The sequence below is a fragment of the Nomascus leucogenys genome, chromosome 3 (assembly GCF_006542625.1).
Source record: "Nomascus leucogenys isolate Asia chromosome 3, Asia_NLE_v1, whole genome shotgun sequence".
Classification (NCBI taxonomy): domain Eukaryota; kingdom Metazoa; phylum Chordata; class Mammalia; order Primates; family Hylobatidae; genus Nomascus; species Nomascus leucogenys.
In genome coordinates, this window is record NC_044383.1 from 87,258,507 (window position 1) to 87,271,810 (window position 13,304).

General features: G+C 34.4%; 1 protein-coding gene across 1 annotated transcript in view; it reads right to left on the reverse strand.

Moving 5' to 3' along the window:
- Positions 1–13,304, reverse strand: part of ASCC3 (activating signal cointegrator 1 complex subunit 3) — a 393,050-nt gene that overhangs the window by 293,151 nt on the left and 86,595 nt on the right. The window contains exons 7-8 of the mRNA XM_030809499.1: positions 13,080–13,221; positions 12,355–12,480 (exon numbers count right to left, since the gene is read on the reverse strand). Of these exons, the coding sequence (XP_030665359.1) occupies positions 12,355–12,480; positions 13,080–13,221 (268 nt within the window). The remainder of the gene's footprint in view (positions 1–12,354; positions 12,481–13,079; positions 13,222–13,304) is intronic.

A 13,304-nucleotide genomic window follows, 5' to 3' on the forward strand; every position in this document is an offset into this window, starting at 1 on the left:
CCGCACTTCAAATGATATACCAGAGGCCTTACACACACCTGATTCCTAACAGGGATGAAATTGAGTCTTAAAAATGGGTCAAAACGGTGCTAGAGTAACCGATTATCTATATTTAAAAAATGAATTTAAATCTTTATCTTACTTCATATTATCAGTAAGTATCAGTTTTAGATGGTTTGAAAATGTAAATGTGCAAAGTAAGATTTTAAGTGGCGGACAGACCCTAAGGTAAGCCCAAATAATCCCAGATGCCTGCCTCCTGGTGTTCATGCCCTAGTTTAATCCTTTCCCCTCAAGCGTAGTGGGACCTGTGACTTGTTTCTAACCAATAGAAGAATATGGCAGAGGCTGTCACTCCCATGATTATTTTATGTTATATATGACTCCATCTTGTTGGATTTGCCTTCTGACGAGAAACTGACACACTCTTGTATTTCTCTATACTTAATGAACAATTAGAGGCTGAATTTGAAAGTTTTAAAATAATACCAGAAAACATAAAGATGAAATACATAGGTATAAATTTAACAAAACAGTTGTAAAACATATGCTAAAAATTATAAATTAATCATGAAAAAAATCAAAGAATACTTATATAAATGAAGAAGTATATAATCTTCGTGGTTTGGAAGGTTTGATATTAAGATTTAAATCGTCGGCCAGGCGCGGTGGCTCACGCTTGTAATCCCAGCACTTTGGGAGGCCGAGGCGGACGGATCACGAGGTCAGGAGATCGAGACCACGGTGAAACCCCGTCTCTACTAAAAAAAATACAAAAAATTAGCTGGGCGTGGTGGCGGGCGCCTGTAGTCCCAGCTACTCGGAGAGGCTGAGGCAGGAGAATGGCGTGAACCCGGGAGGCGGAGCTTGCAGTGAGCCGAGACTGCGCCACTGCACTCCAGCCTGGGCCACAGAGCGAGACTCCGTCTCAAAAAAAAAAAAAAAAAAAAAAAAGATTTAAATCCTCATCAAATAATCGATAGATTCAATGGAATCCCAGTTAAAATCTCGCAGAAAATTTTGTAGAAAACAACAGAATTCATATGGAAATAGAACAAATAGAATAACCAAATACTAACACCTGTTTTCAAGACTTAGTATAAAGCTTCAGTAATCCAGACAGCATAGCAAAGAATAGACATGCAGGGAATCAAAAATAAGCTCACCTGTATGTATATGGTCAACTGATTTTTAACAAACGTTTAAGAAACATGCAAAAACAAATCAATGTAGAGAGAAATCTTTTCGATAAATGATGCCTACACAACTGGACAGCTATATGCAAAAACAAACAAAAACCTTGACCCTTACCTTTCACCATATATAAAAACCAATTAAAAATGGATTATATACCTAAATGTAAGAGCTCCAACTTTAAAACTTACAGAAGAAAATTACAAAGAAAATCTTAATAACCTCTCACGAGGCAAAAATTGCTTACATATGACCAAAAAGCATAATCGAGTTTTTTGTTGTTTATAGAATGAAGTTCAAGGGTACTAATACATTTGCTCCACTGAAGACATTTTGTGAAAAAACAAGTCGCAAAATAGGAGAAAATATTACAAACACATATCTGAAAACGGACTGTATTCAGACTACACAAAGAAGTCTCAAAACTCATTAAAAGGAAAACAAATCACCCAATTAAAAACTTGACAAATTATTTAAACAGAAATCTCGCCAAAGAAGAATGACAAGTAAGGACACAAAAAGCTGCTCAACATTATTAGCCATTAAGGAAATGCAAATCAAAACCATAATGAGATACTACTACACAACTAAGTAAAATGTTCAAAAATTTTTAAACCGACAATATTATGTGCTGACAAAAATATAGGGTAAGTAGAATACTCATACATTGCTGGTGGAAATACAAAATTCTCCATTCACTTTGGAAAACAGTTTGCCAGTTTCTTACAAATATAAGTATATATTTACTATATAATGTATCAATTCCATTCCTATGTACCCTAGGAAAACAAAAATATATGCTCAAGTAAATGCCTGTACATGAACAGTTTAAGTCATAATCAGCAAAATTTGCAAACAAGCTAAAAGTACTTCAAATGGAGAATGAACAAATTGAAGTACAGACACAAAATGTAGTATGTTTCAGCCATGAAAAAAAAAACAAGTACTGAAACATAGAGCAATATGGATGAATGTCTAATATATTACATTAAGTGACAGAAACCAGATTCAAAATATTCATGACACTTACATGATATTATACAAGTAACTTATATGATGTATACATAAGCATTACACAAGGAATTGTATACTTATATGACATGTTGGAAAAGTCAAAACTATAGGGAAAATAAACAGACCAGTGGTCTGCAGGAACTGGGAGTGGTGGGAAAGAGTTTGTAAAAGAGGCAGTAGTAAAGTTTTTGACATGATGAAAATGTTGTTTTTGATCGTGTTGATATTTACATGTTTTTGTTCGTGTTGATATTTACAAAATCTAGTACACTGTACCCCCAAAAGGGTGTATTTTATGGTAGTCAAATGATAACTTTAATACACCTGGCTTTCAAAAAAGACAGCAAAAACAAAACAAAAAATAAAGCAATACAACAAAATGAGGGGAGGAAAGGAAAGGAGGAAGGAAGGGAGGGAGGGAGGACAGGAGGGAGGGCAGAGGAAAGAATTTGGTGGGGAGGCCATTTATATATATGATTGATCATCTTATCTTTAAATTTAGGGAAGTAACTTATAAATCCCATTGACTTTTATGTTTCTCTACATGAGATCTGAAGCTCAGAGTATAAGCTTTCCAAATACACTGAACCCACAATTCAAAAGAGTAGGGGAAGGACTTAGTCACAGACAACTGGAGACGAGCTCAAAGGAGGTACTGAGGAGGCCAGTGCTTTTAAAAACAGGTTCCTCATGCTCAGGTTAGGGGCTGCTGGTCAACACTTGAGATTTTCATTCATTTGCCGGGGGTAGGAAATAGTAATTTGTACATTTCTTAACAGCTCCCAGATGACTATTAAGTATAAGCAAAACTGACAATTATTATCAAACATCCTACCCATCCACAACACAGTGATTAAGTTTTCTGATTCATCTATGTTTAATAATTTAATACAATCTACTCTGGAAAGAACAAAGTACATTTTACTCAGAAAAATTTCTGTTAAAAACATATAAGTTTAGAAGAAAGAGGTCCCTATAAGAAAAATATTTTGCTTGAAGTTCTTGTGTAATACGTAAAGATTTGAAGGGACAAGCAAAACATTTAGGGGAAGATATCATGAAAGCTGTGTAACAAAACATGATATTGTACCGATTGCTCAATAATTCATTGAGATCCCTTTATATACTGATTCCCTGGTACATTTAAAATTTACCAAAATTATATGCTTATTTTCATATAACTCTGAAATTTACCAAGAACGTGAGACCTTATTGAGAATGCAAAATGAAGCAACCTATGTTTACTTAACTACTTTGATATTTGCACCACTGGGTCAAATTTAAACATGTCCTCTCTAAACCTCTTGCTGTCAGGGTTGATGTGGTGTGCCAGGGTTTATGTGATGTTTATGTGAAGGGTTCCCAGATAAAACAACAAAAGTCAGCTATCAATGTGAGAAATTAATTGAAGGGACAGTTTATATAAGCATTTCTTGAGCTGACAATTTACTGATTACCTAAAGTGTATCACAAAAACCGCTATACATTTTCTGTGTGCTAACTCATGTAATCATCAAAATAAATAGTCTGGAAAGGAAACTGAAACTCAGAGGCATACTTGAACTTGATTCGTGTCACAAAATGTGCAAATGGTGAAGGGGGGAACTCCTATCAGTCCTACCTAACTGGATAGCAAGCTTCTTAAAGCCAGGATCATAGTTCTAAACCTCTGTGTATCCACCGTAACTCCTAGCACAATGCTTTGCATCAATCATGAGCTCAAGAAACTATTACTGATGACCAATAACCAATACATGTGTACTTTCAAACCAAATAACAAGAAGAAAATCTATACATAGCAACCTGTAAGTATCAAATATTTCTGTGTATTGTTGTAGGTCTGTGAAACCACAACACACGGATATATTGAAAGACATGGATTAAATCCAGTTCTAAAGCAATTTGAAATTTCCACAATATAACTTAAATTCATTAGATTTTCAGATTTCTGAATTCATTCAAGTTGAAAAGTTATCATTCTGGGACAGTTCAATGTCTTTAAGTTTTTAATCTTCTCCATTCTAATTTCCTGCTATAAAATCAATAAAGTGTAGGTTGTAAAGAAAATTATTTTGTTTGATTACTTTACTCCTAGTTAGAGGCAGATGTTAGTTATAATTTTTTCTGAAGTTTAGCAGGCATTTTTGAAGCAGCTGGTGCCCTTTTCATAGTTATCTGTTTGCAAGTGTTCCCAGTAGACTATACGGTACTGCAATCCTGAAAAGGTTTTGGGCATACAGACAAAATGAATTCTTATTTAGAAGAGAAAACATAGACACTATTTCCCCTCAAATAAGACTTGGGCATTTCATAGTTTTGAATGATAAAGCATTTCCATAACAAGTAAACATTATTTTTTAATAATTTAAATAATTGCTGAGAGTCAAAAATTGATAAAAATCTCTTATTTATAATTTTATAAGGAAGATTATCCAATATATCATTTTTAAACATGTTAAGCATCTATTGATAGCCCAAACAGAAAACAATAATTGTTAAAAGCATGTACCACACTGAATGTATCAAAAATCCCCAATTATTTTCAAGAATAAACTGAGAATTTTAAAAGTTTTTCCTTACGGTTTCCATAGTTGCACACTAAATAATATGCTAACACATAAAATCGTGGCCTTCTTGACAGTGACCAAGTTTTTATAACAAAACTTAATTTTGAAGATTCTGTATAAAAGATGCCACAGATAAGACATAATCCCCAACATTTTATGCCAGGTCCACACAAAAGTTGCAACATGAAGTCAAGAACTATTCTTTTCTCTGTATACCCAAAACAGCTCTATTAAGGAAACAATTGTTTAGTTCATTATCACTGTTTCCAATGAAGATCAATGCCCACAGACTAAGCAGTCAAGAAGCAACTCAAGTGTCATGTTCTCCAAGAAGTCTTTATTAACAGCCATACTCTGCAATGATCCCAGTAACCTTGTTCTGACACATCCTATCACAGACAGCGTTAGCTGTCCACACACAATCACTGTTTCATTTTGTTTTTTCTAATGAAAACACTTTTTTATTCAGAAAATCTGGCCTCTTTCACAAAATCATGTGTTTCACTAAGCCAAACATGGCAAACTTGTTTCCCTTGAATCCTGGAAAATATTTCCTCACTCTTGAAATAGACATAGGAAAATGCAGTCCTCATTTCTTACTGGACTTTTTTTGCACAGTGACCCTGGAATAACAGCCATGATGAGAGTTAATTTGAGGAAAAGCCAAAAAAATGAGGATAGCAGAGTAGAAAGACATCAACAAGCTGGGTTCTGAATAACGTCATTGAGCAAACAAATGGACGAACCTGGACTATTTGGCTTCCTATGTCTTTTTGTCATTTATAACATAATAGTATATGTTTTTATGAGTTAGGTTTTCTGCAGTCTGAAGTATTCAAAGTGATAGAAAAACTAAATCTCAACAAGTAATCATCATAATATAGTACTGTACTTATCAGTTTTCCTAGTATTGTACTATGTCTTAATCAGTTTAATATACCTAGAAACCAGTAATACTTCCTGTCAATACACTAAATCATACAAACAGTGCCAATATTTGGGTATATTTCATAAAGCAAATATTTTGCCATACAATACATCTGAATAATTTATTGAAAAGAGGTGGTAAAATTATGTCTATCTTTAAATGTATGAATTTTTTTTTTGGTTAAAATATCTCTTCCCTAGCTTTGATATTCATTGCTCTAGAACTAGTAAAATCATCGTGGTCAGTTAATTATTGCTAGTGCTATAAATTATTTTTGAAAAACTCCTTATATAGTCCAATTATTTATATGGCTGGAAAGAAGAGAAAATTTACATTTCCATTAAAGTACCCTATAATAACTTATTTAAGGTTCTTTCTAAGAATTTAATAGTTTCCTCCAATGTCGTTTTGTTCAGCATGTCCTAAACAAGTTCATCCAATTTAGAATGAAAAAAATGAGAAAAACTGTTTTTAAAATTGCACTAACAACTGACCTCAAGATACAGGCTAAAACAGAAACTTTAACTTGAGTTGCATGAGAAAATTAATAATTTGGCTTGGAGCAGGGTGGCAGTCCACAAACCAGGTAAGAAAATAAAATATGAAAGGGTTTTTTTCTTTCCATTTCTTAATTGTCACTTTGGAAATTACCTTTATGAAATAAATTATTTTTATGTTCATTTATGCTATTCAGCTACTCTTTCATTCCAAACCCATGTGTAGTAGTAGTGGATGCTATCATACAAGATCTGAAAAGCCTAGCAACAAAGTCACCATAGCAAAACATCTTGAACTAGTTTCTAATTAACTGATAGAACTAAAGAAAGCAGTCATTATAATTACTGACATTTGTGGTTATCTTAAGACGGACAATTTGGAAAAAGCCAAATAGAGAAGGTATGAAGAAGTGTGACTTTTCCTTTGGCTTTACTTTGTTCAACATACTTTGATTCAATCAAATCATGAAGGCGAGAAAGTTAAAGAAGCATCCAGAAAAGTACTTCAGAATATGGATCCTTTTCGTGAGATCACTTTGAAGACAATGAAATGTCACTAAAACCTGCTCATACCCCAAATTAAAAAGCCTTTTTCTAAAGCATCCCACAAGGCTGTTTATTATACTGTCACACATGCCACCAATTTCACCAGAACCATGGCCTTGAAATCACAGCCTTTTTAAGAGGTCGTATCAAGAAATATTAACAAATTACGAAGTTTGAAACTGAAAATTGAATTTACCATTTTTTAAAATTTACAGACATCATAGCAAAGATGATTTCATAAATTTCAAGAGGAAGGAGGCTGGGCGCGGTGGCTCACGCCTGTAATCCCAGCACTTTGGGAGGCCGAGGCGGGCGGATCACGAGGTCAGGAGATCGAGACCACGGTGAAACCCCGTCTCTACTAAAAATACAAAAAATTAGCTGGGCGTAGTGGTGGGCGCCTATAGTCCCAGCTACTCAGGAGGCTGAGCCAGGAGAATGGCGTGAACCCAGGAAGTGGAGCTTGCAGTGAGCTGAGATCGCACCACTGCACTCCAGCCTGGGCGACAGAGTGAGACTCTGACTCAAAAAAAAAAAAATTTCAAGAGGAAGGAAACACAAATGTGGCACAAATTAAATGGAGCAAAAATTAAATTTCTAATTTAATGTGGCAAATACTAAATTTCCTTGATACAAGCCTAGCCTCACCTGGCAATCTGAATCACGGGTTGCAGAAAGGTTAAGTAACTTGCCTAAAGTCTGGCAGATAGAATGTGGAATAGTGAAGACTCAAACTCAGCCTAGATTCAGGGGTCTTGCTCCTAACCAACACTGTATACTCAACATGCACAAAAGTTTTTCCTATTTCCTATTCCTCACCTTAGTAAATGGTACTATCACTCACCAACACTGCTCAAAACAAAAAGCCTATATCTCATTCTAAATTATTCTCTCTGTCTCATCCCCTCCTATTTAATCAGTCATCAGGTCTTACATACACTAGCAGCTAAATTTCTCTCAGTTGTCCCCTGTATATATAGGCTGCCCCTTTCTTAATTTAGGCTCATAGCTTTTCTTCCTTGAATTATTGCAGCAGCTCTACTCTCAACCTTCAACTTCGTGTTGCAGCCAGAGTAATTCCTTTAAGTGAAAACACCTGATCATTTACTCTCCTATTTTTAAGAAGTAATATTTCCCACAATATTGAGTCTAAACCTCTTAGTATGGTTTTCAAAGCCCTTCATGTGCAGGCAATTGTCTTTTTCCAGACTCATTTCCTGGCGCTCTCCACATATGGCCTACATGCTAATAAGACTGAAGTGCCTGATGTCCAAAGGTAACAGCAATTTCATGCAACATCCTTCATTTGGCATACACCTCCACCTGCTTTGTCTATCTGGCAAAAGTGTATGCCTTCATATCCTTCACAAAAACTTCTTCCTTGATCTCTTCAGTCTGCCTTTTCTGCTGCCATAGAACTTTGTACAACATAACCCAACTGTACCACTTATTTCTATGAAAATGGAACAGATACACTACATTGAGTAACTTAAGATCAGAGATAATATCCTATTCATTTTCCTAGAACTTAGCCTAATAAGCACAGGATTCAAGAAGCTAGGCTCATAGAAAACTTAAATCTTAAATTCTTTACAATCAGATTTTATAGGACTCAATTTTCGTAAATTTTAAAATGAAATATTACATGCATCTTTTATATTACTTTTCTAAATCAAGTGTTATCTTTGGGCCAGTAGTCCATTTTTGCTGAATAACACCCTACTGACTCTTAAAAAATCTAAGTCCCAACTGTGGAAATAGACAGAAGTCAACATATTTAACACCAACAAAGAAGTAAACCTGAGTTTCTCACCAAAAATATCAAAGACATAGTTCTGTCTTCTTAGCATCTTTCTCATCCTACTTTTAAGGGTAATAATAGCACCTCCTTTCCTTTGGGAAACTCCCCTTTGACTCCTAGTGGCTCATGGGGAGCTGATAATAAGGATACACAAGTGAGCAGCCATGTGTCAGTAAGAACGCCATTCACATCACATCACAGGGAAAGGTATTGGTTCCAAAATGAACTGGTGACCTAAGTCAGGAAAATCAGAGTTCATCCTAGGAGGTTTTTTTGTTTGCCTGGCAGAACTGGTTGGAAAAAAAAAAAAAAAAAAACATTGCTTCTGGGATTACAGTATGGGGAAAGAGTTATGTTTGCTGCTTCTGCTGCCATACATTTTTCCCTGGTTATATGGAGAAAGCCTATCTGGGAATCAGGGGATGAAAAATAATAAGAGAAACACAAAAGGGGGTGGGTAAGAGAAAGGAGGAAAAGAGGGGAGGAAAAAGAAAAAAAGGAAATGGAGACAAAGAAAGAAAAAGAGATAAAGAGGAGAAAAAAATCTGATGACATCATTTGAGCCTGTATGTCCAAGCTGGGCACATAGGCAGCTTTACTTCTGGACAATCCAGGTAGAAAAGCCATAAATTGTCACCCTTGCTTGCTTTGACTTAGATTTCTAAAAGTTCCAACTGAGTGACTCCTGACTAATCAAGAGATGCATCTACATTTTTTACATTGTTCCCTTTCCAAGAAAGTACAAAACCCATTTAATGACATTAATGGTATTTTTGCACGTACTAGAATTTTTAAATTCTCCTTAAGTTTTTAATCAAATTACAGAAGTTATTAAACTTATCCAATGTGACGGTCAGTAAAAGGACATAAAAGCACCTTAGGACAGTTAGGAATAGTATGCAATTATGATCTCAGTGAAAAACGACAGACCTTCATCTTCAACAGCACTTTCTCTGACACATAAAAGATCCTACCTGGTACAAAAAAGATCCAAGACAAAAGAAACATCTACTAAACTATCTGACATTCTGTTAATGTCTATTTTTTCTCCCAAGGTCTGTATTATTACTCAAGCTTATGATGTCTGGCATGATCAATATCTACAGTGATATGATAGCAAATGGTTTATTTATTTATAATGACAAATTTCACTTAAATGTATTACTCCCCAATTATTATTAGCCACTAGAAAAGTACAAATTAAAACCACAATGAGAAATCACTACAGTCAGATGGCTAAAATAAAAATAAAGACAATATATAAAAATATAAATATAAGTGACTAAAATAAAAATAAAAAACAGTTACAACACCAAATGCTGGTTAGTACGTGGAGAAACTAGATTATATCGAATTACTCATGGCTATGTTAAATGGTACAGTCACTCTAGAAAACAGTTTGGTAGTGTCTTAAAAACCTAAGCGTGCAGTTGCAATATGACCCAGCAAATACATTCCTGGACATTTATTAAACAGAATGAAAACTTACATTCACACAAAAACCTGCATACCAGGTTTATAACAGCTTTATCTGTGTTATGGAAAGAACTATGCCCTTCAACATTTGTATGCTGAAACCCTCACCCCTCAATGTGACTGTTTTAAAGAAAGGACTTTTAGGGAGGTAATTATGGTTAAATGAAGTCATGAGGGTGGAGTCCTAACCTGATAGGGCTGGTGAACCTGAAAAAAGAGGAAGAAACACCAGCGGTCTCTCTTCATACACACACAGAGAAGAGGCTATGTGCAAACACAGGAAGAAGGCAGCAGGTAACTATCTGCAAGCCAGGAAGAAATCCTCACCAGAAACAGAATCTGCTAGCACCACCTGACCTGTGACTTTCAGCCTCCAGAGCTCTGAGAAAAGCAGTTTCTGCTCTTTAAGCCACCTGGTCTGTGGTCTTTTGTTATGGCAGACGAATACAGTTTCACCAAAAATTATCAATAAAATAAATGTCCTTCAGTAGGTGAATAGTTAAAAAAAAAAAAAAAAAAACTGTGGTCATCTACATCACATGTGGTAGGCAGAATGATGCCCCCCAAAAATCTCCACATCCTAATCCACAGAGTCTATGAATATATTAGATTACATAAGATATGCATATTAAGGTGGCAAAGGGAATTAACCTACTCAGAAAAACTCTTTTACTCCAATAATCCAAATAAAAATGAACAAAATACTTATTTAGAAATAAGTACGATAGAAAAGTTAAAAAGCCTGTTTCACTCATTATTAATTTAAATAAATGTCAATGATGCTTTTTTAAAAATTTAAAGATTTAGACCGAGTGCGGTGGCTCACGCCTGTAATCTCAGCACTTTGGGAGGCCGAGGCGGGCGGATGACTTCAGCTCAGGAGTTCAAGACCAGCCTGGCCAACATGGCAAAACCCCGTCTTTACCAAAAATACAAAAATTAGCTGGGCGCGGTGGCGCATGCCTGTAATCCCAGCTACTCAGGAGGCTGAGGCAGGAAAATTGCTTGAACCCTTGAACCCAGGAGGCAGAGGTTGCAGTGAGCTGAGATTGCACCATTGCATTCCAACCTGGGCAACAAGAGTGAAACTCCTTCTCAAAAAAAAAAAAAAAAAAATTAAAATTAAATATTTCATATATAAAACTTAATAAATCTTAATGATTATATTGCTTATAATGATTGATAAGGTTTATAACAATTGCATTATAATTGTTTAGTTTTATTGGCTGTCAGTCCTGGCTGTATTTTAGAATCACCCATAGAGCTTCAAAAAATCATTCCCAAAATATTGATACTTGGATCTCTTCGAAGAGATTAGGACTTAAATAGTAGCGAGGCACTTGGATTATAAAAATGTTCTATGAGTACTTCTGATATACAAGATATAACTAGAATTTTATTTTACTCTAAAAACTTATTGTAAAAGACAACTTAAAACTATAAGTTATTTTAGAATAAAGGCATAAAATGGAATAGTATGTAGTGATAAATTGATGCTGCAGAAATATGTTTACTGACATAGAAAGACACATGTAACTATATATACACACACAAAACAGTATGTATGATGTAATTCCATTTTGTAAAAGAAAATACATATGGACACATATATATAGAAGGAAGTTCATTTTGGTTGGCTGTGAGTATTCTTTATGATGCTTTATGCTGCTGTTTTTGCCTGCCTGTATTATTTGTTATTTCTGAATGATTCTATAGAACATATATGAAAAACCACAGCAACTTAATTTTGATACGGAAAAGATTAACTTTCAATAATATGAATACTTTAACCTAAACTAAGGAATATTATATTTTGAAATAGAGCAAATGTGACAAAATTTTAACAAATGGTGAATCCAAGCAAAGGATATAAAGATAGTAATATTCATGCCAATTTTCCACAGGTCAAACATCATTCAAAATTTAAAAATTTAGAAAAAATAAATTCTTAAAGCTACTTTAGAGTTTGCCACCCCCCCAATGTATTCTATTTTATTATAGGTTGATCATTTGATATAATCAATACAATAAATAAATCCTTTAACATTTTATTTAAATCAGTTTACATAAGTTAAACCAAAATCTTAGCTGAAAAAAAAAACATGGAACATATAAATATATGCACAAAAATATGCACATTTGTTTAATGTATGAAGAAATATAGTGTATATTTTTTTAAACTCTCCTACTGTAATTGTCTAGTAACCAACTAGATATGTCTGTACTGTATTTGCCAACTAATAATGTTTTAAAACAATTTTTCCAGTATAAATTCATTCATACCACATACCAAGCCTCAAAACTATCAACTCTATAAAAGGCTCATCTCACCTCATCTAAGTCTTGGATATAAACTGGCTTTTCCTCAAAGCTGAGTGGCATTGGTTCACTGTAGGGAATCCTTACTTCTTCATAAAGCTTGTTATTCTCTCTTTGGATTCCTTCTGGCAAAATCATCTATAAACATCAACAATAAAAATCCAATAATAATAAAAAAACAAAACACTTGCTCTGGGAAATATTCTTTAGAAAGAGAGAGAGAGAGAAAACACCACTGGTTTTATAACAAAGCACTAGTAAATAAACTTAGCTAATTTAAAAGAAAACAAACCTAAATAAAACAAAAACAAATGCAAAAAACCACTCACACAAAACATTAACATATCAGGTATTTTATATAACACACAGGGCACAGTATGTTGACAAATTTTAAAGTATACACTAATTAGACGGTATACCTGAATACAAACGTATTCATATAATTAGGAAAATGTACAACATACGGTATAAAGTTTAGCCAAGCAGCGATGCAACTGATAAAACTCAAAAATACAAATTGCAAAAATAATGAAAGGGAGGGAAACATACATGTTCTGAATATCTACTATATGTCAGGAGCTTTACATACACCACATTATGTCATTTTCCCCAATACTTTAAAATAAAATTTAGCATAGTCAACTAGTGTTAGACTCACGAAGGAACAGGGAAAATCTACACATCATTTCTTTAGAATAGACATATTATTGAACAGTAGTTATATAACAATGACATACCTTTGCACCAGCAATAAATGCTGATGTTTTCATGGCTTCAGCCTGGGAATCATACACATGCGGATAATGCATTTTTTCAATGTCTGCGTCTCTCTGCCTGCTCAGAATTGGAACACTTCTAGCATTCAGAAGTGCCTGCTCTCTGTAAACATAAAAATAGGCCTAATTTGAAATGTTTATCTTGAAAGGTAATGCATACACTAAAACATATATTACTTCCACCAT